Source organism: Diadema antillarum, unplaced genomic scaffold (genome assembly GCF_040938485.1).
Source record: "Diadema antillarum isolate AM-2024a unplaced genomic scaffold, OU_Dant_1.0 seq00000821_RagTag, whole genome shotgun sequence".
Classification (NCBI taxonomy): Eukaryota; Metazoa; Echinodermata; class Echinoidea; order Diadematoida; family Diadematidae; genus Diadema; species Diadema antillarum.
This window is the reverse complement of record NW_027271698.1, coordinates 3,244,916-3,272,216: the sequence shown is the minus strand read 5'-3', so window position 1 is coordinate 3,272,216 and position 27,301 is coordinate 3,244,916. Positions and strand designations below refer to the sequence as shown.

The window sequence follows — 27,301 nt, the reverse complement described above, 5'->3', positions numbered from 1 at the left end:
TCATTTTAGACATAGGTGCGTGTATCACTTCAGTATACTAAATACTTTCTATGTTTAGTAGGACCGATTTAGTTTTTTTTAATGTTTTTCTTTATTTTTTTTCGGGCCACCAAAAAAATTAAAATCAATGATGCTGGTGGCCCAATCGAGCCACCAAGAATAAAAGTTAGTGTGGAGCCCTGAATATATATATATATATATATATATATATATATATATATACATTGTATATGTATTTGTCGCATCAACCATATACCCTTTTTGGAACGCTGATTGTGAAATTTCATACCATCGATGTTTCATGCCATAAAGTTGAAAGTTGTGTTTTGAGAGTTTATGATTATAAGAAACAAGGAGAACTGCAAAGTATAAATGGCAAGCTATCCTTTTTTTAGATTTCTCTTTATATGATTTATTATGATATATATATATATATATATATATATATCTAGAATAATATGAATTGGGTATAATAATGTTACTTTAACTGCACATTGTAATCCGTGACTACTATAAAAACAAACAAAGAAATCAGATCAAATCAAAGCCATCTTGTCATTATTTTTTTTTTCATGAAGAAAATTCAAAGGAAACATGCTCGTTACATCATTAGGCGCCAATAAACCCTTTTGGATAATGTTATTGCGCACCTGGTTTGACATGTTAGCTTCTCCTCATTGGACAGATATCGCACTACGTCACACTCGAATTGCCTGATGGAATCACGGAAGTACACCCTGTTACCAACGTCGGGGTCACCGTCGAGCGAAAATTCTGTGCTGAATTCTAATAGGAGAGAGAGAGAGAGAGAATTAACAGTTAGATATATATAATTGTACCACATGGGCTTCAGATGCAGAGGTCTTGTGTTAATTAAATAACATAATCTTATAGTTATACATAATCAATTATGTTAGTACGTTATACCATGGACCTAATATCCATTGACAGTTCATTGCAGTCTTTCTTTGATGTAATGATCGTCACCGACACATGATTATGTGCATCTTAAAGAGTACATTCAGGTGTCTGGACAATAACGATTGTGTGATCATGTATCAGGCATGTTTCGCAGGTATGCCAGACTACTTACTTCCAGCTTCGTAGCATCGCTGCTATTAGACCTCTGCTTACAAGGACGGCAGCAGAAAGCATCGTTCATTCACCCATAACATCAAGACTGGATTTTTGTAACAGTCTTCTAGCTGGCCTTCCATCTGCAACTTTGAACAGACTTCAAACAGTACAGAATGCAGCAGCACGCTTGCTCACTGGACTGAGGAAGTACGATCACATCACCCCTGTCCTGGCTGAGCTGCATTGGCTTCCCATCAAGAACAGAATTGATTTCAAGATCTTACTGCTCACTTTTAAGGCCATTCATGGTCTGGCCTCAGGATACCTGTCTTCCCTAATCGAGCGACGGCAGCCTCGCCCTGGCCTTCGTTCATCTGGCCTTACTCTCCAGGTGCCCATCACACATCTCAAGGGATACGGAGACCGGGCATTTTCCTCTATTGCTCCTCGCCTATTGAACTCCCTCCCATCTTTCCTCCATGAAATTGACAAACTGCATGGATCACTAAATTCAAAGCCTTATTCAAAACTCACATTTTTCACCTGACATTCAATTGCTAACTGTCTTGGAGGAGTCTGCGCCTTTGAATGTTTCTATAACAGATATATGGCGCCATACAAATTCTGTGGATCATCATCATCATCATCATGTATCGTCACTAACAAAAGAATCTTTTCCCTCATTTCAGTCTTATTTCACTGATGTGCCTTTTTTCAGACGGAAATGTCTTTGAATAAATACAGATGATAAGGAGCAGCAAACCTGAGATCATTACAAATTTTGTGTCAAAAGATGAATAATTGCTGATTTGCACATTTTCGCTCACGCATAATACTGTAATGAAATGAGTTTAGAGCACTAGAAGTAGGTGTCTCTGGTACGTCTAGTAGGACGTTGGCGGCGTGCGGTGACCCCGTGACCTTAAGAGTTGTAGTGGGGGCACGGGTCGCACGTGGGTAAAGTCTCGCTCGAGCGAGCAGTGTGAGGGAGCAGTGGTTAGCTGACTCTCGACAGAGGCGGATGTGTCCGTGGTGTGTCCCCCTGTGCTTTGTTGTATATTGTATACAAGACGCTGTGTATCGACTCTTCGTGCGGTGATCAGTTACGCACCGTGGCAGACGAACTCTCCGAATTGGCGAGTACGGTAATAAAGTTTCTTCTTTGCACGCACTTTTCTTGTTGCTTGTGAATTAATGATGTCGACTCGGCGTGATATGGAGATGTGGTCTGATCGCTTTGAGCGTGAGTGAAGTGTCCGCGAATATATACCCAGTAAAGATCCCACAGTAACTGGAGAAATCCGGTTATATTACATTGGTGGCAGCGTCGGGATGGGTTTCGTGGACCAGGTGACTGCTAAATCATGTTAATGTAAAATTGTTTTGCATTAATAAATTAGAGGAGAGAGGATTTATCCTGCAGTGCTATAGTAGTGCCCTCGTTACGAATGCCTACTATACTTTTCATTGCCTGCAGGGTGAGGCTGGATCAGTAAATACATCTTGCGTATATTTCGTCCTGCAGTGAAGGGCGCCTGCAAGGAAGGGCGCCTGCAGGGAAGGGCGCCTGCAGGGAAGGGCGCCTGCAGGGAAGGGCGCCTGCAGGGAAGGGCGCCTGCAGGGAAGGGCGCCTGCAGGCGAAAGGTGCCTGCATTGTTTTAGTAGACTCTGCGCCTGAAGAAAATGAAGAAATAGTATCGCCTGTCAAGAGAAGTAGTAGCGCCTTGCTAAGAGAAATAGTAGCGCCTGCAGTGCCAGTGGTGCCTTCATATTGAATGCCTACTATGCCTGCAGTGCCAGTGGTGCCTTCATATTGAATGCCTACTATGCCTACAGTGCCAGTGGTGCCTTCATATTGAATGCCTGCTATGCCTGCAGTGCCAGTGGTGCTATCGCATTGAATACCTGCTATTCCTGCACATGCACATTCTCACAGCAGACTGATAGATTGAACTACGCTGTTCCGGGTGAATTTTAATTCAATTCAACATTCTTACACATCATGGCGGCAGAGAAATTACATCCCGATGTTGAATTAGATGTCTTAGTGGCGGAGGTCCAAAAAGGGGAGGAGGCATTGCTCAGTTCAAGGGCAGAAAATGAGACACTTCTGGAGGAGAATCGTGCACTGAGAGAACAGTTGCAACAGCTTGGGTTGGGCCAGAAATCGCCAGTGAGCTTTCCAAAAACAACAGCTGCAACTATGACACCAACAAAGTACACAGCCGACAGCAAGTACACAGTCCCAGTAGCGCCTGAGGATGTGCTGAATTCCCCTCTCAACTTCAACAGGCCAGGGACTTCGCTAAATGTGGAAGGACCTACACCCGGAATCCCAAGACAAATCGGTACCACGGAAAATTGGATACCTCAGAAGTCTTCAACTAGTCGGAAATCTTGGCTTCAAGCAAAAAGTCCAGAGTCAGTGGAGGTGCACAACATGGATGAGTGGCAGGAGTTACATGCACCAAGAGTAGTTCCTACTCAGCGTCGAAAGCAGGTGGAAATGCAACCTAGTGATCGCCAGTTTCAAGAACACCAATTCGAATCAAGACAGTCCCAGTCGGTGTACACAAATGCTACTGGCTCAAGGCCGAACATCATTCCAGACAGGTTTGACGGAAAGATTCCATGGACGGAATATCGTAGTCACTTTGAAGCCTGCAGGATGGCTAATGGTTGGGATGATGAGCAAGCCAGGATCTTCCTAGCGGCAAGCCTGAGGGGGCCTGCCCTGAAGGCCTGTGGGGTTGAAGTCGGCGAATCTTCACGGCTGTCCTATAAGGAACTCGTACAGCTCTTGGAGAAACGTTTTGGACCAGGGCAGATGGCAGAAAACTACCTCCTTGAATTACGCTATCGCCGGCAAGGCCCAAAGGAGAGCATCCAAGAGCTAGGTCAAGGAATTTGGGAACTCACCAGGCTAGCGTATCCAGAACTTCCTGGGGAGTCACAAGACCGCTTGGCAAGGACACACTTTGTTGAAGCAATAGAAGACCAATCAGTGCGAGAGGGCATATTCCGCTCAAAGCCCACTACTCTAGATGAGGCTATACAGGCAGCACTTACAACAGACAATTTCTACCGGCTCGAGGAACAACGAACGGGAAGAAGATACAAGCAAGCACGGGTCTTGAATGACGATGTCATTCACAACAAAAAGTTGTGGGAAGAGATAAAGAAGATCAATGATAGGCTGGACAAGGCAGATCGAGGCAGCCAGGAGCGACGTGGTCAGTGGAAACGGAGGTTTGCTTCAGTAACAGATGAATGCTATTTCTGTCACGAGAAAGGACATTTCCAAAGGGAATGTCCTAAGAGAAAGAAGAAGACAAGTGACCAGCAATCCCGGGGAAACGACAACCAGCCACCCACACGGCCCGAGGGAAGGCTGGACACACAGGAGGGCCAGGCGGGAGCGCCAAAACAGTAGATGAAAGCCCATCGGAACCACAACTGGAAATCAGACCCAACCTCCTTCAAGCTCGCAGTGGCTTGTTTGTAGATGTAGAGATCAGAGGCATTAACGCAAGGTTGCTAGTAGACACTGGAGCAACAGACACGATTTTGTCAGCAACCTTGTATTACCGCATCTCACCAGAAAACAGGCCCCATTTGCAGACCAGTGGTCTAGGAGTACGGACTGCAGATGGTAGCCCCTTGAAGACACTTGGGAGGACAGTCATCGAGTTGAAAATTGGGAGAAGGATAACATCATTGCAAGTAGTGTTCGGAGACACAAACCAGTTGGATGGAATCCTTGGAATGGATTTCCTACTACAAAATGGGGCAAGCCTTGACCTCAAGAAGATGGAAGTGAAGCTAGATGGGGAGAGAATCGAGTGTAGTGATAGACAAGGAACACCGCTCTGTTCGAGAGTAATGGTCGGTGAGACAGCAAGAATCCCAGCTGGACATGAAGTACTGGTGCCTGGTACTGTAAGACAGAAGGGAGCTGTTCATGGTGTTGGAATCATTGAGCCAGTAAACAATGGTGAACTGGCCATGAAGGGAATATTAGTTGCCCGGGTGCTGGTGGATGCCTCGGAGGATTTCCCAATCAGGATTTTCAATCCAGGACAAGCAGACTGTGTTGTCAAGCGAGGAACTCTTGCAGGCTACATTTCACCAGTATGTGAGACGGATCTGATGGAAGAACAAAACAGCTCAGCAGAGAACAAGGAGAGTAGTCCCATTCCTAACCATCTCAGAGACCTATACGAAAGGAGCACACAAGAGGTAGACAAAGCTCACCATGCCAAAATTGCTCAACTACTCTGCGATTATCAAGATGTGTTTTCTACCTCAGACACAGACATTGGCCGCACTGACAAAGTTCGCCACAGAATCAATACAGGAGACCATGCACCAATCAAGGAGAGACCTAGACGTTTCCCCCCTGGGGAACAGGCAGAGATAGACCGTCAGATCAAGCAGCTGCTCGATACAGGCATGATTGAACCATCAGACAGCCCTTGGGCTTCCAATGTTGTTCTCGTCAAGAAAAAAGATGGGTCAAAAAGGTTCTGTGTTGACTACAGACGACTTAACCATCTTACCACCAAGGACGCCTACCCAATCCCCCGGATTGATGATTCCCTGGATGCCCTTGGAGGCTCAAAGTGGTTTTCCACTTTGGATCTTGCGTCAGGGTATTGGCAGGTAGAACTGGATGAAGACGCCCAGAAGAAAAGCACTTTTGTGGTTAGGGGAGGCTTGTACAGCTGGAAAGTCATGCCCTTCGGACTCTGTGGTGCACCATCTACCTTTGAAAGGCTCATGGAGCGAGTGTTGGCAGGACTTCACTGGGAGACCCTCCTAGTGTATCTAGACGATGTCATTGTGTATGCCAAGTCTGTAGAGGAAGAGTTGAGCCGCCTTGAAACTGTCTTCCAGCGCTTGCGAGAGGCAGGATTGAAACTCAAGGCAAAGAAATGCCACCTCTTCAAAGAGAGCGTGCTGTACCTAGGCCATGTCGTGTCAAGCCAAGGGATCACCACTGACCCGGAAAAGATTGCAGTAGTGAAGGAATGGCCCACTCCCACCAACGTGAAACAAGTCCAAAGTTTCCTTGGTTTAGCCTCGTATTACCGAAGGTTCATCGCCGGATTCTCTAACATTGCCCGACCTCTCCATCGCCTGACAGAAAAGGGTCATCAATTCGCCTGGACAGGGGAATGTGAGGAAGCTTTCCAAGAGCTTCGGAAGCGACTTGTCGAAGCACCCATACTGGCCTACCCCGATCCTGAGCAGGGATATATCCTAGACACCGACGCTAGCAACGAGGGGGTGGGAGCTGTTCTGTCACAGGTGCAGGGTGGCGAGGAAAGGGTAATTTGCTATGCTAGCAAATCCCTCAGCAAAGCAGAGAGAAACTACTGCACCACACGAAAGGAGCTTCTAGCTGTCGTCCTGTTTTTGAAGCAGTTTCGGCAGTATCTCTACGGACAAAAGGTGACAGTCAGGACTGATCATGGGGCCCTTCGCTGGCTTTTGAATTTTCGTGATGCTCAAGGCCAAATGGCAAGGTGGCTGCAGGTCATTGCGGAATATGACCTCACAATCATACATCGTGCTGGGAGGTCCCATGCAAATGCAGACAGCCTGTCAAGGAGACCATGCGTGGACTGCAAACAATGTGACACCAGCGATAGATCACCTATGCAGGAGGCAAGGCCATATCAAGTTGACCAAGACACTCAACCTCGCATGGAGGTGAAGGTGGTGACATTGCAGCCCTTGGATAACACTACCCTAGGCCAAGACCAAGCCGCAGACAATTCATTGAAATGGATACTGGACAGGATGAAGGAAGGAAGAGACAGGCCAAGCAAGGCTGAAATGGCAGCCAAATCCAGTGTGGAAAAGGCCTACTGGCGAATGTGGGAGCAACTTGAAGTCAAGGAAGATATCCTGTACCGGCGATGGGAGTCGGATGAAGGGGATGAGACTACCTGGCACATTGTCCTGCCGGAAAAACGCCGGAAGGAGGTCATCGAGGAATTGCATGGTGGAAAGTCCAGTGGTCACTTTGGGATGAAGAAGACTCGAGCTAAGGTTAGAAGGAGGTTCTACTGGGTTGGAATGGACGCAGATATCCGATCAGTGGTTAGAGGGTGCAGCACTTGTGCCCAAAAGAAAAACCCTCTGAACAAGAAAAAGGCTCCTTTGATTCAAGAAGTAGTAGGTGCTCCCATGGAGAGAGTGGCCATGGACATCGTGGGTCCTCTGCCCGAAACAGATAGAGGAAACAAGTACATCTTGGTTGTAGGGGATTATTTCAGCAAATGGATGGAAGCTTACCCCATACCGGACCAGACTGCTGAAACAGTCGCACACAAGTTTGTCAGTGAGTTTGTAGCACGGTTTGGAGTTCCTAAGGTGTTACATTCCGACCAAGGGCGTAACTTCGAATCCCAGGTCTTCAAGGAGATGTGTAACATTCTCGGAATTGACAAGACAAGAACTACCCCATACAACCCGAAGTCCGACGGAATGATCGAGAAGTTCAATCACACGCTGATCACCACTGTGTCAATGCTGATAGATCCCTACAATCGACAGAGGGACTGGGACATCAAGGTGCCACTGGCCCTCTTCGCATACCGCACATCTCCGCAAGAGTCTACTGGGGAGACCCCCAGTATGATGATGCTAGGGAAGGAGCTCTCATTGCCGATCGACCTCACTATAGAAACAGCCAGGCAGGAAGAAGAAGTTACCCCGTCCCCGGTAACAGATTATGCCTACCAGTTGAGGAGGCGCATGCGAGAAGCGCATCAGAGGGCCCGGAAGAAGTTAGCAGCAAGTGCTCGACGGCAAAAGGAAACATATGACCGGAAGGCAGAGGGAAGCAACTTCAAGGTTGGAGACTTCATATGGCTCCACAACACAGCAAAGACTAAGGGCTTATCTCCAAAACTGCAGCGAAGATGGAAAGGTCCGTTTCTCGTTGTGGGAAAGTTGTCGGACGTTACGTGCCGAATACAGGAGAAACACAATGGAAAGAAACGGGTGGTCCACGTGGACAGGATGAAACCCTACCTTGGAGAGCCGTTGGAGTCATGGATCGAGGTTGGTGGAGGAAGTGATGCTCCTTTGCAGGAGCCGGATCCTCATGTCCTCCAAGCACCACCTCACGAGAGACCCAACGAGGTTGCCGAAGTTCGACCAGAATCTAACCCTCCCACTACACAGTCTGGCGAAGATGAGCCCAATACCCCAGATTCTTCTAGTAGGCCTACTCCTCCGCGACGCTATCCACCTAGGAGGCGAAATCCGCCTCAGCGATACGGAGACTCCTAACAGGAATGTGGGACAGAGTGTGGAGTGATTGCAGTTTATTGATGTACAGCGTAATGTAAATACGTAGGAAGTTGCAGGATACCGTCAACACCATGTGATAAAGTGGTGACCGTCTAAACAATGTATATATTGTCATATTTGTTGTCTTTTTACAACAGAGTTTCATCATGTCGAGATCACCGGAGAAAGGACTCTACAAGTGCTACACTTGCCATAGATACTTCTCCCACCATCGGAGTTTAACCCGGCACATCGAAAGCGAGCATCGAAGTCGGCGCAGCCACGAGTGCAAGCAGTGCGGGAAGTTATTCTCCCGGAGAGATAACCTCTTGGCTCACTACAGGAGGCTGCACCGCGGGCATAGAGGAGATTCCCCAACAGCTGGAAGGGACAACCACTCTCGCGAAGTCCACAGCCGCAACGATGAACCTGGGAGACGACATAGATCCCGCTCGCCTGTTGCGAAGCAGGTGAAGAGCAGTGTTTCAGTTCCTGAGACTCCAACCCCCTGTGCGGAGATTGAGGTGACGGTCTCACCGGGGACGCGGCAAGAGGTGGAGTCTGTCCCAGGTCCCCTAGCTCCACCAGCAAGGGGGAAGCCACGAGGCATGCTAGCGATGATGGGGCCGCCGGATCCCGGATCCGGGACATCAGACTCGGAGCCGGACAACCAACTACCTGAGCCAGACGACATCTTGGAACCCCAAATCCGGCGGGTCACGGTAAACGAGCCGGTCGGAGAACTACCCGTCCCAGATCTCCTGCAGAACCAGCGGGTGAACGTCGGTGAAGAATCCTCTCGGTCCATATATCGGGAAGGCGAGAAGATATGGGAGGAGAGCCGAGACAGGCAGTATGAAGTGGTGTTTCTCCGAGCGGGGAGCAGGAAAGCACCTCATCGCCTGACAAAGCTGCATCATGTGGAGGCTGGGGCACCAGGCCAACCGATGACGGAGGGGGAATTGACCAAAATTCTCGTTGGGAAAGTACACAAGATAACAGAAACCGTCTGCGAGATGACATACAAGGACGGAGCCTTGTGCACCAAACTAGAACGTCGCAAGGAATTCCTTGTTGACGCAGTAGTGGGAGTGCAGACTTAGCGAAGAGATGCAACGACCATAACGCTCCAGTGTTTTTCGTGTTTTATATGTGTTTAAGATAATGTGGACTGCTATTAAGAAAGCTTTGTTTATTTTGTCTATTCATATAATTAAGTGTAAATATAACTCGAATCACTGGAAGAGTTACCACTGGAAAAGCGCAAATAACCTCAACGACAGAAACTTTAATCAATGTACTTACACAAGGTGCTCTGTGAGATTTACGTCATGACAAAGACGGAAAACCAAACTCTCATGACCTTTAAATAACTCAAACGCAGGTAATGATTCAGCTTTATCTCCGGTGTTGACTTAAGTTATGTAAATACATGTTCATGCAGAGTTGGCAGAAAGTGTTTCATGTTGTTTTCATGTAAGATACTTGTTGTTTTAATGTGCTTAGAGAGAAGGGTAAAGGTTGCTGTACGTGCTAATTGGAGAGATTCAAATAAGCAGGTCGATATTGCGTTATTTTTTGTGTTTTTAATTAAGAGAGATACGGAATTTAAGTATCCGATTTTTGGTCATTTCATTATGTGTGAGAAGCCATGCTCTAGTCAAGGGACTGACTAGTCTTAGGGAGGGGCTGTGTAATGAAATGAGTTTAGAGCACTAGAAGTAGGTGTCTCTGGTACGTCTAGTAGGACGTTGGCGGCGTGCGGTGACCCCGTGACCTTAAGAGTTGTAGTGGGGGCACGGGTCGCACGTGGGTAAAGTCTCGCTCGAGCGAGCAGTGTGAGGGAGCAGTGGTTAGCTGACTCTCGACAGAGGCGGATGTGTCCGTGGTGTGTCCCCCTGTGCTTTGTTGTATATTGTATACAAGACGCTGTGTATCGACTCTTCGTGCGGTGATCAGTTACGCACCGTGGCAGACGAACTCTCCGAATTGGCGAGTACGGTAATAAAGTTTCTTCTTTGCACGCACTTTTCTTGTTGCTTGTGAATTAATGATGTCGACTCGGCGTGATATGGAGATGTGGTCTGATCGCTTTGAGCGTGAGTGAAGTGTCCGCGAATATATACCCAGTAAAGATCCCACAGTAACTGGAGAAATCCGGTTATATTACAATACCTTGCCTAATGGCAAGATATATCTGTTCTCTGCCATTACCGTCCCTTTTTTGCACTGGAATAAGCTGGAGAAAAGTAAAATATTGAGATCATAAATGACAATCATTCTGCCAAAATGTTAGATTCTTTTAAAAACTGCCTGTTCTCCCAAGCGAAGTTGTTGAGGTATGGTGTGCTAACATACACCACAACTGCACATTCACTTTACTCGATTTTTATGAGTTATTTTCTTCTGCGCATATAGCCTATAGTTTTAGATATCTCGACTCTCCGTCTTGTTCTTCTCCCGACTTGCTGGCGGTGACGATCATGGGATTTCATCTTTCGTTATGGCTGATCTCTCGAATGCACCCTTTCATTCCGTGCCAAATGACGATTTTTTTGAACTGTATAGGCTCACAACATCCGAATCTGACTCAGTTGATGAGGCACCAGTAACACAAGCAACTCCTTATGACAACTTCGTTGCCGATAATCTTAATTCAGCAGTAAATGAACTGCCTTATGATCTTAGTAATGATTTAAATCTGAACACGTCATGTAATTATATAACAGTTAATCAATTCAAAGATATGTATTTTAATTTCTCTAAAGACACGTTTTCTCTGTTGCATTTTAACATAAGAAGTCTGAATAAACATTTTGATGAGTTAAAATTTTTATTAGAATCCGATGCGAGCCAATCACTCTCTATCATTGGACTTAGCGAAACCTGGTTGACTTCCACTACGGAAGATTCCTTTGCAATCGACGGATACAATATGTATGTTAGTAATAGATCGGACAGAAGTGGAGGCGGTGTTGCATTTTATGTATCAAGTATTTACAAATGTATTGTTCACAACGACATTTGTAGAATGGACAACACTGTTGAATCTCTTTTTGTAGAAATTTCTATCCCAGGATGTAGGAATGTGTTATTGGGTATAATATACAGACCTCCTAATTCGAATACTTTAGATTTTGTGACATATCTTACAGACCTGGTAAAAAACCCAGTTTTTAGAAATAAGGATTGCTTTCTACTTGGTGATTATAATATTGATTTGCTGAAATCTGGAAATGATTGTATCTCAAGCGAGTTTCTTGAGACATTTTTGTCTTCATCCTTTTTGCCACTCATTACTAAACCGACTCGCGTCACGGATCACTCTGCTACTTTAATTGACAATCTGTTTTGCAATATCTTACCTCTTCCCGATTCTTTTATAATTCTCTCAGATGTGACCGACCATTTCCCAATCATGACTCATTTTACTTTGAAAACTTTGGCTAATGATGCTAAACCTTCGGCTCCTTTATGCAAACGTAGAGTCTCATGTGAAAAGTTAGCCAGTTTTGATGCCGCTCTTGATAATGCTGATTGGTCACGAGTTTATGAAAATGATGAAGTTAATCTGTCTTTTGATAATTTTATGGAAATATTTAATTCTCTTTTGGATGATATTATTCCAAAGCAAAAAAGTAAAAAGGATTATAAAAAGACGCCTAGGTTACCATGGATTTCAAAATCAATTCTTTGTTCAATTAATAGAAAAAATCGATTGTATTATAAATATAAAATGGAAAAAACTGAACGATCAAAGAACAAATATACATTATACAAAAACACATTAACTAGGATTTTACGTTTGGAAAAGAAAAGGTATTATTCTCAGCAGTTGTTGAAATTTAAGTTTGATATTAAAAATACTTGGAAAGTTTTAAAGCAGGCAATGAATATTCCGAACAAAAAAGCAGAAATAGATGAAATAAAGTGGGATGATGAAATAATTGATGACCCTGTTGATATTGCAAATGTTTTTAATTCTTATTTTTCAAAAATAGGTGAAACGCTTGCTCATGGTATTCCGGCTACAGAACAGAATTTTACTGAATTCTTAGGCCAGTGTAACCCCAACTCTATTTTTTTAACTCCAACAAACAGATATGAGATTATCGATATTGTATCCTCTTTAAAAAACAAACGTAGCTCCGGTTATGATGATATAGATAATTGTATCCTGAAGGGTGTTATATCATCAGTCGCAGATCCCTTGGCTCACATTTTTAATCTGTCAATTTCTAATGGTATGTTTCCTGATAAACTGAAATTGGCTAAAGTAATTCCAATATTTAAAAAAGGTAATAATCTGGATGTCAGTAATTATCGTCCAATCTCTTTATTATCTTCATTATCGAAAGTTTTAGAAAAAATAATATACACCAGAATTATCAAATTTTTAAATGTGCACAAAATATTCACAAATTCTCAGTTTGGTTTCCGAGAAAAACATAGTACCATCCATGCAGTTCTTCATTTTATTGATAAAGTCGTTAATGCAACTGACAATCATTCCCATTTAATTAGTATATTCTTGGACTTCTCCAAGGCCTTCGATACAATTAATCACAACATTTTACTCCACAAGTTATCGCACTACGGAATACGTGGGAAGGCCTTGGAGTGGTTCAAGACTTATTTAGCTGACAGAAAACAGTTTGTTTCAATTAAAGATAATAATTCAGTTATAAGAGATGTAAAGTGTGGTGTTCCACAGGGAAGTCTTTTAGGGCCGCTGCTATTCATAATATATATCAATGATTTTTCCTCTGTTTCAGAGGTACTTTCCTTTATACACTATGCTGATGACACCAGTGTTTTTCTTGCCCATAACGATATCGATGTTCTTGTTCAACAAGCTAATACAGAATTGAAAAAAGTGACCAACTGGGTCAGAGCTAACAAGTTGTCATTGAATGTTCAAAAAACAAAATATATGCTTTTCAGCAATACTGTTGATTCTTTGAATTCAGAAATAGTTCTGGATGATTGTAATTTAGAAAGTGTGTCATATTTCAAATTTCTTGGTATTTTTGTAGATAATAAACTTTCTTGGAAAATACATATTGATCATATTTGCAAAATCATCTCTCGAAATATAGGTGTTATGAACAGACTAAAATTTTATATTCCTGAAAAGACATTACTTGTGTTATACTCCTCTTTGATACTCCCTTACCTTCATTATGGAATTTTAGCTTGGGGCAATACACATCAGACGCTGCTGAATAGAGTGTTATTATTGCAAAAGAAAGCCCTCCGTATCATTTCCAATTCTCCCACTCGTTCACATACAAATGTATTGTTTAACTGTAATAAGCTACTAAAAATTAACGAATTATTTTTATACAACTTAGGCCAATTTATGTATATGTATGATAACAGTTTACTGCCACCTATCTTTGGTTCTATGTTCCAAAAAAATCAATCATTCCATAATTACCCCACCCGACGCTCTAACGAGTTTCATTTACCACTTCTTCGAACGATTTTAGCAAAGAATACACTTATTTACACTGGACCTAATTATTGGAATTCCCTGAACCACGATATAAAATCTGCTCCCTCTATCTACTCCTTTAAAAGGAGATTGAAGTTTTTTCTTTTGCAATCCTATAATGACGACCCCCTGAATCAGATTAGTTCATAGGCTTATTTTGTTTCCCGTCCGCAAAATCTTTATTGCCGTTTTTTTCATTATTGTTACCTTTGCCTTAGCTTTGATTATGATAAGATCTTCTTTAACTTATACCTTGCAGTTGAAGGGTTTGTTGTATATTCTTCTTTTCTTCTTCTTCTCTTTCTTCCTCTAACCTCCGATGATCGTTGTCTCTGTTGCTTACTCCTGTCTATTTTGTTACCTCTTCGTCGCGCTGTAGTCTTGTTTCCTGTCGTGTCGTCGAGTCAGTTTTCTTCCCTATAAGTAGTCTTGTTGCTGTCCCAGTCTTGTCTCATGCTCATTATTTCGTTTGTTATTGTTTTGTGTGTAACTGTTTGTCCGTCTGTCTCTTAGTGGGCTGCTAAACTTTTTATGCCAAACTTTTCGTGCTGCTTTGTTGCTATATTTAGTCAAATTTTGCATCGAGTTTTTAATACAAGAGGGGCCCACACTCTACAAGCATTGTCTTTTTAGTGGGTCCCTCCGTTTTTTCACACAGTGCATATTGACAATTCTTTCATTTTCGTTACTTCTGCAACAATTGCAATGTATTGATACTATTAGTTTTTCTCATTATTGTTGGTTTCTTTGTACGAATTTACATACATTGTATCTGTCACTCAAGAAAGTGAGATTTATGTCTGTATGATTTTATTGTGGAAAAACGAATAAATTCGAACTTGAACTTGAACTTGAACTTGATCAACTTAGCAGTGAAGCCTGCCAAAAATGTCTTCGTGGCGCTTTTGAGATGTACGAGTGCATGAATTAACTAACGATACGATGAATCTTCATGTGTATTATGTCCATGGTAATACAATAAGCTAGTTCGGAGTTAGCTCATGGGCGCATTGGTACCAATGACCTTTCTCTTTTCTCAGTCGGTTAGGGGCACTCCACTCGTTTTAGAGCTACATACATAACAATTTATGTTATTCATATTCACAATCCTGTTCAAACAAAGAATAGAGTTGCGTAGACCAGATGAGCAGAACGATCCGTCAATTTACACTTGGGAAAGCATCCATTTCATTATTTTGCATTGAATGTATTAACAATCTCTTTCTATTGATATTGCCAAATACCACTTTTGCTGTCAGGTGGATGTGCTGGCAAGCAACATTTATAAGTATCTCATGAATAACTATTACATTACAGATGCTTGTCCCAGTGAGTCTAGAAACCATTATGCCTGTTGGTCCGAATGACCTTGTTTCTGCTCATGCGCAAATCAAGTGGAACTACGAACTGGCTTATTATGATAATAAAGTGTCTGTAAGTGAGTGTGTATTAATAAGTAACTAGAAATGTCGCTATGCGACTGGTATGCCTCCGCCATAATGCATGATTCTCCTAATAGGTCTATAGTACATGTGGACAATGTGTGATTACATTTTCACAAAATTGGCAAAATATTAAAATGACATGTTTGTCACAAATGTATTGAATGTTTACCTTCCTTGACCTATGTTTAATTGGATGAATAGGAGAGCATGTATTTGGGGATTTAAGAACTTTAACTTGACTTTGACCCTTTCATAAGTTTATGCACTGAGTAATTTTCAAGGTGTGGAGAAAAAGTGCAATTTCTGTATTGAACAGTAAATTGTTATCATTTTCATCTGGCCTTTGATTTATAAGAGAATCACTGTCAGGCAGAACATACATAAATACAAAGTACTAAGTTTCAAGACAACTTGAGCCACGTCCGAGATATGGAGAACGAAGTAAGTTCAGCACTTTCACTTGATCTTTGACCTTTTGACCTTTGACCTTCTTGGCAAAAAAAAAAAAATCCCAGAGAATCTCTATTGGGTTATACATGCATACATCAACTTAAAAAAATAATCCGGCTGGCATTGCATTTAAGGAAAATAGTACAATTTTGAGGTATTGTCCTTGACCTTTGACCCCTGACCTTTGACCCCATGATCCCTAAATTCCCTAGATAACCACTGCCAGTCAGTACACGCATATATTATGTTCCATGAAGATACCTTGAACAATTTCCAAGATACAGAGAAAAAAGTGAAATTTTAACATTTTACTTGACCTTTTGACCTTTGACCTTTTGACCTCATGACCCCAAACTTTTACCAGAGAATCTTAATTGAGTAATACATGTACACACTAAGTTTCAAGAAAATATCTTCAGGCATTGCATAGATATGGGGGAAATAGTGAAATTTTAGGCATTTGACCTTGACCTTTTGACCTTTGACCTTGAGCATGTGCACCCAAAAGTTGATAGGCACAACTTCACACCCTAATACACATACATGCCAAGTTTCATTACGATACCTCAAAAGGTTTTGGTAGTTACCCTGTCCACAAAATTCATTACGGACGGACGGACGGACGGACGGACGGACGGACAACCCGAAAACATAATGCCTCCGGCACCACTTCGTGGCGGAGGCATAAAAATAACTGTAAATAATCAATAAGATGCAAATTGCATAATGAGAAGTATGCTGTAATAACGATGATAGTAATGATAAAAGTTCATGATTTTATACATACGATATTGTACTACAATGTATAGGCTACATCCCCTTTTACCTCCTTTTAGAATAGAAGCAATGTACGGTTGACCAATGGTTTTTCATTTAATAAACACTTAATACTTCGCCATGTGCTTTTTTTCCATCCTTCAACTTCTCAGTGTGAGCGTCTCAGGAAGAAAGGATGACATAAGTATAAAGAAGTAAAACGTTACATGTTTATTGTTCAAATGAATCTGGGCAAGCTACCGATCTTTTGTAGGAGAGCACATATTCTAAAAGATTTAATTTCATATTGAATTTATAAATCTACACAGTCTTGACAATTTTGTTTACATTTTCTTCAGAAAGAAAACAATTACACATCATGATGTTGACACTATACTGCCATATCAACAAGTTACATAAGCAAACAATGTACCTAGATAAGCAACCATTGTAGCAATTACAATTATTTTAGGACCTATTTATATACATTTGAGTTGGCCATTACACTGCATGACAAAATACAACGACCATTCGATTCTCCGCTCTTCGTCGTTAGAGGGCTTACCTTGTCCCTTCAGCTCGACCAAGTGTCCGCCAAGCGCACTCCCAGATCGAGCGCTCAAAAGGTAGTGAAACCTTGGTTCACCTAGTACTGACGTCACTGTAAGAAAAGAGGATGACTTCCGTTATTCCAAGATAGAATGTAAGATTGTATTACAATCTTAGCTATACAAAATGGCGTGTAAATTCTTTCTTTTGTGTTACTGAGACAAGAAGCTTTGAGTAACGTAGTTCCCAATATTATGTTCTTATCTATTTTGATCTATATATCGGATCTCATCATTTACTTCACAGAATTCGATTATTTTGTTATAAAGTGTTTATTCTCTCGTCAAATACTACGTTCAAATAATAACGTCATTCATGATATAGAACAAATGTCTATCCAGACTCTTTCAATGGTAAAGTACCGACTACCTTTCTCTACCCAAAGCGTATATAGCACCGAATCATAGCCAAAATAGGACAAAATCCAACGTTAGATTAGTCTCTCAGAGTCCTGAGAATAAGAGACGACACTAAATACAAACAAACAAAATTCAACAAAGAAAATAACAAACAAAACAGAGATGGAAGTGGAAATAGGATTTCGAACTTGCCTATAAACTGCATTACTAGAACCATCAATACAAACACACACACAGCCCACATACATAACAGAAAGAAAAGAAAATCATTACTGGCTGCCTCGTGCAAGACTATAATAATGCAAATCGATTATGCCTCGATCGAAAGTACGTGTATAACCATTCGTCTTTGAAAAATTGGTAGAGCAAATAGAGTGTCTAAAAAAGAGTACGGTTTTGTTACCGCGATCCCCGTTTGATATGAAAGTGCCTTCATAGTATTTTTCATAATATTAGGGTAATTAAAACGCTTTTCATTGTCCGAAATAACTGACCGCAAGCCATGTTCCCCGCGGTAGTCTCCGAATCAGACCTATATGACGCTACTCCATCTCGTCTTTCTACAGAGTCGGTTGACATTTGTAGGTCGAGTCAAGATCTGACATTGGAGAATAGGGCATTCCGTAGATGTATTCATATCAAACCTATAATTATGTTTGGATCGAGTAGGAATTATTCTATGAAATCATTATCCGCTGATAGAATAATCCTAAACGTCAGAGATCGTCAGAGTTTACGTCATGATGGAACAAGATTTGTCCTCTTGGATATAACAAGCCTCGGACTATTTTCTTATTCAGACATATATATATATATATATATATATATATATATATATATATATATATATTTATATATATATATATAAAGCAGGGGGAGGCAGAGAGAGAGAGAGAGAGAGAGAAGAGAGAGAGAGGGAGGGAGGGAGAGAGAGAAAGGTTTTACGAGAACGATTTATATAAAACGTAAAGAAATGAAAATAATAGAATGAGATGAAGTTGCATTATTTTGATAATAAGGTATGTTTTGAAATTAGATATATGTATTGTGTATTTTAATTTGTTTGTGTGTAAATGCATCTTTGGTTAATTTGTTTGTGAGTATACGTAACTGTAACTGAGTGTTTTTTTACAATGTATGATGTATTTACATGTTTTTCTGTGTTGTCCTTTGTCTTTGCCTTGTGCCTTCTGTTCAATCCAGGAGACAACCTAGGCCTTTCATGTTACATTGTTTATTCATATAATAAAGAATACTGAACAACAATATGTATGAAAAACCAAAACGGCAAATTCAGGAAACTCCTTCCTGCCGGAGGAGCTCGCAAGTCATAATTGTACAAGCAGGTAGTCGCACTCTTCGTCAGCGGCCAGGGTGCGAAAAAGATGTAAAATTAAATCCGTTTCTGAAGCAAACGTACAAAATACGTTTGCTCCTGGCCGAAATATATATATATATATATATATATATATATATATATATATATATATATATATATAGATAGATACATATTTAATTTCTTTATACAAATACGTGTTTAGGTATTGTTTTCGAGTGACGAGAAATTCCGGCTGCTGTGAACTATCTCTCTACACTGTCTGCGTTCAAGCAATCATAAAGATGTTTCGAACTTTCAACTGATATTCCACACTTACACAAGGTCAGACAAAACTGTTACACAATATCAAATAACACGTATCTATGCAAACAAAGCTTCGTTGAAAGGCAGATGACTTGTCTTTCGAGCTTTGTTTTGTTTTGTTTTTTAATCAAAGTGCATTTGCCTGTGGACTTGAAATGCATTTGCCTGTGGACTTGGAATGTGAATTCAAGCAGGTCGGCTCTCTGTACTGATCCTCTGATTGATTTCCATTCCCTTTCCATTCTTGTCGGATGAAAGAGAAATGTGACAATGCCCATATACGGTGTATTGCGCACTCTTGATATTGACGCCAATCATGCGAAATGCGCATTATTGCACGATTAGTACCATCTGTACCAGCCAAATTATTAGAGCTAGAAGTCACTTGTGTACGCAGCCACTGAAGCGTCGAGGCTGATACAGACCATCTTTTCAATCCGCCGAGGTATGTGGTGGCTTTGCTGAAACGATCGGTGAGTGTGGAACAACGCGTTACCTTGGCGACCAGTATACAAGGCAGATTTTAGCGTCCCGTAGCCATGGAAACGAGCAGTGTTGACGAGCTGGGCAAACGATGATTGAGTTCAAGGCCTTTCCGCCTAACTTCCCCTGATGTCGTCGTCTGCTTTGTTCATTTATTCATTCCCCCATATTCTTTCTATCATTTTCCCTCTCCTTTTCTCTGCCTCATCGGTGCCGTTGCGATAAAGTACAGATGATGATTATCGAGGTCAAAGTTTGCAGTGGTATACTTTGAATCATGGGAACCTGGTATAATGGTAGATATCCTATCTCTCTTAATGTGAATTCGACTGTGTAACACAAAATATTCTACGCTGCGCGATATGAAAGAGTAATGCAATTATAATCTTAAATGTTGAATCTTTCTGCATCCCGACGTAAGGTTCAACCTCCCCAAATTGTAACGATCATCCTTTTCACTCTACTGGTTATGATCCTCCAGAGTGCACGGTCGAAGAGGAGAAACGTGCGTCTTCGCTCACGTTGATCCTCCCGCTCAACAATATGATATGCCAGGTTTTTTATGCCTGCCAGTTTCGCAGTTTTTCGAACATAACAGTGCTGCGGTAAACGGTTGATCATGTGTCAGCTTTGCTGCAAGATTCTTTGTGAAAGCAGAAGAAAATAGATCGTTGTGTATGACACTACGAGATTTTTTTTTGTTGCAAGATAAAGGTGATCTAGTATACATAATTTTACAATCACGGATTTATTCCATCAGGGTATAGCCTCATCAGCGTTATCACTGTTCTTTCAGAGGGCTATGTCGTTACTAGTTAAGGGGAATAAGCCCTACCCCCAGCATGACCAGGCGCATTGTCATACATCCGCAGGTGATGTTCGTTATTCCGAAGGTTCATTACACCGAAAACGAAATAAGGTACGTTATTCCGAAACAAACAGATTCCGTTATACTTAGATGTTCGTTAAACAGAAAGTGAAATAGTGTTCGTTGATCCTAGCATTCTATTTTGTGTCGCTATTCCGAGGGTTCGATAATTCTAAAATGGTGTGACGCTCTTTAATCCGAAAAAAAAATAGATACATTAATAGGTCCTACCGAAGGACTTTCGGAATGACGAAACTTTTTCCATTTTCGGATGAATGAACCTTCGGAATAACGAACCGTATATCATACTGCTGTGATTAACGAACCCTTGGAATAACGAACCCTTTTGAATATCGAAATGCAAACCTATACACGTGGGTCGAGATGGACATCGGGAATAAAAACATCTTGTCCGAGCACATGAGCACTTTCCAGGACTTGAACTCTGGTGCTTCGCAACAAAGTCAAAAGTGATATCCACTATGATAATTAACACAGTGATCCCAAATACAGTACATTATATACTGACATAATCATACGCGTTAGTCTATTCTGTCAGCCGCACCTCATGATCAGCTGACACTGGATAGTATTGTAAACATCTCCCTTAAAAAAAATCACCGTATAAACTCACATACAACGATACCAACGATTATTATTCATTCATCCATTCATCTATTTGTGTTTTTTTTTTTGCATCTCCAGCAAAACTTGAAAATACATTTTTTTCTACATATAAGATATTACTTTAAGTACCTATTCAATGTTAACATTACAAAATAATGATGAAAGAAATTTATGGATATTATAATTGATAAGGTGAAAGAAAACCAGAAAAGGCATTCTAAAGTTTAGAAAATGCAGGAGATGGGGAGAAATGCAAAAAACAATGCTAGTAAAACAAGTATACAATCATATAATCTTAGCTTTATCAATATAAATGTAGAATGTGAACAAGAGATGACGCATTCTCTTGGAACTCATTCCGAAGGCATAAGATTTTATTCAGAAATGATTTTATGGCTAAATATTGAGTTTCTTGATACATAGATGTTCACATTGTCACCTAACAATTCTCTTTAAGGTATAACTCTCTAAAAAAAATCGAGTGAAAATATTCACTCTTGAAGGAGTGAATACAAAAAAGAGTGAATTTAGAGTGAAATTGTAGTGTGGATTTCGAGTGAAAATTTTAATTTTCACTCATTTTGGAGTGACCTCAGGGATCACTCGAAGATTTTGGAGTGATCCCTGACGTCACTCTAAAACGAGTGAAAATGAACATTTTCACTCGAAATTCACTCCAATTTCACTCGAAATTCACTCTTTTTTTGTATTCACTCCTTCAAGAGTGAATATTTTCACTCGATATTTTTTTTTTAGAGAGATACGTTTTTGTTTATTTCTTTTCTTCCTTTTTTTTGTTGAAGAAAATTTTAACGAGAAGACAATGTGAGCGAAGCCAGAAGCATGACATTCATAAATAAATGACACTTATTATTGCTGCTGACATTCAACCTAACGGTTTTAGAGGAGATTTATCACCTGTAAACGCCTACGTTCCATGTTTAATAGGCAATAGCTTCATAAAACTTCGTTAAGTTGATATTTTGTCTGCAAAAGGGCGTCAACCAACAATGAGATTGGGGTCAACTATTACGATGCTTCCAATTGCCACTTTTCCATCACGTGAGATATGCCATATTAATCTCTGCCCACGCCGAGCTTATTAAAAGAATAAGCAGGTCGCTAGAAAAAAAAAAGACAGGAAAAAAAAAAAAGAGCTCATCCCATGCGCACGTTCAGCAGGTAAAAACAAGGAGCATATTGCAATTTGCCCTCTCGCTGTTTTGCTCCACGTGGCTTCTATTTTGCACAATATATATTTTCATCCTTTGGATATAATATCTTTCAACAAAACTTTTCATGACTAATTTGTTGGTGTAGAGATTATAATATGTCTGCAACAAACCTGATTGACAAAGATGGTGATGAATGATCTGACATTGTATTAGTAATCGAGTGATAATGATTGATGACAATCATAATTATCATGACTGAATGTCGTATTCACCCAGCCTGCATGGTGTCATAGTGTTCACACTAATCTCCCAGAAGGCCCCATAATAATACCATCATTATTACGCCACGCACTGCCAAGTGCTTCTATAAACCTGATAGGTGATGAATGAGACAGTCGATACATCTAGTCCAAGAATTCGAACCAATAGTCTCCTGCTTGAAAAGTCATACCGCTGCAGAGCGCCCGTTTACAAAGCGCACACAATGAGACAGAACAGACATGAACAACCGTGATAACGATTTACTTATCTACTATAAAATATACATGCACAAGGTGAGCGCCCAAAACGACAAGATGATATAATCACACCTTTTTTCTTTTCTTTTTTTCGTGCAGATGTACACATACTATTAACGTATTTGCTATTGTTACTTAACAATGGAATATATTACACACGCTTAGATTTTGGCGTCCATCGATCTCTTCAATATAAAGGTTGGCTGACTGGTATAATAATGAAAAGCAATTACGGGAAGGACATATTTTATGTCCGATTTAAGCTGATGGAGTAATGCGTAATTTCGTGCGGAATTGAAATTATAGATGATGGCCATACAGAATTCAGGATGATAAAATTGACATCGTTACAGCATACCACTGACTGACTAACACCATGTAAACGTTTTATCTTTGTTCGCTAACTGAACTGATCACTGCTTTCATCTCACCATGCGTGTATGTATTCATGAATGCTTTTGTATCGTTCAAATATCTCGAGGAAATGCAGACCATAAGCACTCCCTAAGACATTATTCGCCGATGTCTGTTAATAAAAGCACTTAGGGAAACATCAAAAGAAGATGGTTCAAGCCGCTACTGACGTTTACAGATCCTTAAAAAAAAATACAGTGTTGTAATTTGTAACACGTTTAAGATACAATCGACTCAAATTCGTAGAGATTTTGGAACATTTGGCGAAGAATCAGTGCTTTATCGTCATGTTTGTATACTCTGTGCTCGTATACTCTGTATACATCGCATGAAAGACGCGCGATACGAGAGGCTGCGGCTACAGACCTGCAGGTCATGTGGGATGCGTTACCAAGGCGACATGAATAAAACATTAACCTGACTTCTTAGTCTTCCAGCCACAATTGAAACGCAGGCATTGTTATGCGCTCATTCGTAACGAAAAGGGATGATATAGTTTTGGTTGAGATGGGAATTCATGTTTTAACTTTTTGCGCGATAATTAGAAACCACTTATGTGAAATATTAAAGATACAACTCTAAGAGAAATCAGAAATGATTTGATGAAAATCGGTTTTGAAATGGTCGAGATATCCAAAAACAAAGTGAAGCTAATAAAAGGCATGACCCAACTTTTATTACATAGGACCATATTTTGTTTTCCTTTGTTTGTGGAATCTCAGCCTTTTAAAACCGATTTTCATCAAACACACTTTTAGTTCCTCTTAGAAATTTATGCTCTTTGATATTTTATATAAGTGGCTTCTAATTATCTCGCAAAAAGTTAAAACTGAATTCCCATGTCAACCAAAACCATATCATCCCTTTAGGCAAGGAGGAAAAGGCAGGGATTAAATCTATACATAAGAACACTTAACTGACTGCGTGTATTGTTTCCACTCAACGGCATCGCTCAAAAAATTAAAGACAAAATAGAATCTATGGTGTAAAGTAATAAAATTAAATACGCAGTGTTTCCGTAAAGCAGAAAGACACACGCAACTTCGAAATTTACAATTATAATGATCATTATCGTTATTTGTCAGAGGTCACGATCGTCAAATAAGATGGGCTAAGACCACCAGCTCCCCTTCATTTTATTTCATTTCATCTATTAAGTTTCCACACAAGTTCCCTTGACTTGAACACAAATATCGTCACAAAGAGTCATTGTTTTCAAACAAAACACAAGAAGGAATAATTACATTTAGCATCGCTGTTTTATGAAAACACAATGCAATATTATGTTACTATTATGTATCGTGCTCGAGTGTGATTAAGCTTTCACCGTTCTTTTTTTGACGTCACTCTGTCGAAATAGACGTTGGTTTGAAATCGGGGTCGAGTTTCCCTTTAACGGTGTTTTGAGGTGAGAAAAAAAACACAACTCTTCATCTCTTCTTCCACCTGCTCTCATTATATTTTCATGACACAGACACCCTATAGTGCAAAGCATGACACATGTATTCATACTCTCTCTCTCACACACACTCACACGCGCGCACACACACACACACACACACACACACTCCCCCCTCTCTCTCTCTTTCTCTCTCTCATCTTCATCATTACTCAGCAAAGTGAATAGCAAATGTAATCATGATTATAAGCGTTATGATTATGTTCATTGATATGTATAACAGATATACACAAGCACAGTATGATTGTATAACAGTATAACCTGATTTTTTTTAATTGGCAAAGTCACCGTCATTAATAATAATAATAATAATAATAGCTGCTTATATAGCGCATAATATTCCTGGAATCTCTATGCGCTTTACACAAATGGGTAGAGTACCATAAACTACAACTTACATAATCTTAACAAAACAATATAATTAAACATACAAAATACAACTTATCATAATCATTTAATAACAAAACAAATATGTTTTTAAGGACTTGAGGAAAGTGTGAGTACATGTGATGGCCCTAAGTTGACTTGGTAATTTGTTCCAGAGTTCCAGAGAGTTAATCATCATTATAATCTTTTCAGCTAAAGGAAAAATGCTCTGTTGCACGATAGTTTCATTAATCATCATTATAATCTTTTCAGCTAAAGGAAAAATGCTCTGTTGCACGATAGTTTGATTTGCACAGGTGTTTACTATCACGTATTTCTCAATTGTTGACAGAGAAACTGCGTTCAACTATCTATCCTATGAAAAACAGCGCTATCAGTCGTAGGATTTTGGCGGGGTATGACTGTGTGAATGCAGGGAGGTGAGCCTGGTGAATGTTTTCCAAAAAGCTTAGGGTCTACCTCGTGTTGGAAGGCATAATTCAAACCAGACCCAGACAGGGTCAGGACATAGAAAGATAATAACGACCACATGCAACATACACATTCTTTTTGCTTTCTCGATAAATCTCAAAGTAACTGGTTTTGGATTTCTTTGTGTCAAAAGAGTTAACTTCTTATGCCTCTTGACTGCCGTGGGATGATGAAGTTGACAGTTTTCTGTCGCTGCATTTATCTCTTGGGAAAATTAATCAAATCTGTTTCAAGAAAGTTTTATGAGAGACTTTTCGCTCATGAGACACAGTTATGAGAGACTTCATGAAATGAATTTTACTTCTCTTTGAAGGTCTGTAGCTACATAATGAGTGACTTTGGTCATTCTGAGATTAATGGAAACTACATGTAATCTATTAGACTTTTATGAGATGACTTCATGAGACAGATCCCTGCATGACCTGCTATCAGATTTGACATAGGGATGTCTGCCGTTTATTCCACAAAGCGCTATCTCGTTAAATAGTTCCTTGATTAGAATCTATATCCTTACATCCTTGGGCAAAAATGTTTTAGGCTCTGTATCGCTCTCGACCCCTGTTAAAACATGAAACCTGTCGATGATGGGATACTTTGGCAAAGCTCGCCCCCTTTGGAAGAGCAGCGGAGTAAGATAACTATCTATACCTGTAGGTATGAGTAAGACATATTAACGATGGTTACCATAATAATGACAATGATAATATCACTGATAATTCTGCTTCCTCTCTTTATGTCACGGAATATTATGCAAAACATTTCATCAACTGGAATTGCCATGGATCAAAATGCAGTGCTCGGATGACATAAGAGTCTGACCAATGGGGGTATTACATTTAGAGGGATCGTATAGTTTTGGTTGAGACCTAATTTCATGTTTCTAACATTTTTTGGTGAGATGTTGAGAAACCACTTATGAAGTCTGAAAGAGCATGTAATTCCATGAGGAATTCAACGTTCATTTGATGAAGAATGGTTTTGATATGGCTGAGATATCTAAAACAGTGCAATCTTGATAAAAGGTGGGACCCACCTTTTATTATATACAATCTCAGCCATTCCGAAACCGATTTTCATCAAATAAACTTTGAATTCCTCTAAAGAATGGTTATGCTCTGTACTATTTCATAAGTATTTTTTGGTAACTCACAAAAAGTTAAAAGCCCAATCCTCATCTCCACCAATACTGTACCATTCCTTTAACCTCCTTGGTCTGATGGGCTTCAGGAGCAAAGATGAAACCATGACAAACGTAGTTTTTCCATGTCCCTGTTGATGATAAATGTTTCTCCTCCTATAATAACACCAAGTGGGGTAGCTTTCCCTGCTAGTGGGATTTTCCAGGATATCATTCGCGGCATATCCCACCATCGAATCAACTTCAGCGCAGGTTAGGGGTGACAACAATTCACTCATGTCAAGGGATCTTGAAGGGAAGCAGGGCTGAAACATGATCCAAATTTTCAGAACAGAAACAAAGAGAACGGATTGATAAAACAGATATCGCATGTTTTTTTATCGCATGCATGCAAAAAAGTGCTTCGTTTGAAAAAAAAAAAGAAGAAGAATGCGGTACCGCATCTTACACAAGACTTTTCAGCTGAGGAGACAATTTTTACTTTTTCCTTTCCATTTTCTTAGTTTGTGTGTGTCTTAAAATCGTGACTAGAATCAATATTAAGACACTATCCCAAAATGATAATGACAAAATGTGGCATTTTCTGATTACAGTTCGCGTATTTTAAGTTAACTTTTCCTC

General features: G+C 40.5%; 2 protein-coding genes across 2 annotated transcripts in view; one reads left to right on the top strand and one right to left on the bottom strand.

The window, feature by feature from the left end:
* LOC139739942 (fibrocystin-L-like) overlaps window positions 1-27,301 on the bottom strand; it is a 134,934-nt gene that overhangs the window by 87,876 nt on the left and 19,757 nt on the right. The window contains exons 2-3 of the mRNA XM_071650541.1: window positions 17,096-17,191; window positions 651-786 (exon numbers count right to left, since the gene is read on the bottom strand). Coding sequence (XP_071506642.1) covers window positions 651-786; window positions 17,096-17,191 — 232 coding nt within the window. The remainder of the gene's footprint in view (window positions 1-650; window positions 787-17,095; window positions 17,192-27,301) is intronic.
* Window positions 2,155-9,485, top strand: LOC139739904 (uncharacterized). Its single transcript, XM_071650504.1, has 2 exons — window positions 2,155-2,222; window positions 8,541-9,485. The coding sequence occupies exon 2, from the start codon at window positions 8,550-8,552 to the stop codon at window positions 9,483-9,485; it is 936 nt and encodes a 311-aa protein (XP_071506605.1). The 5' UTR covers window positions 2,155-2,222; window positions 8,541-8,549.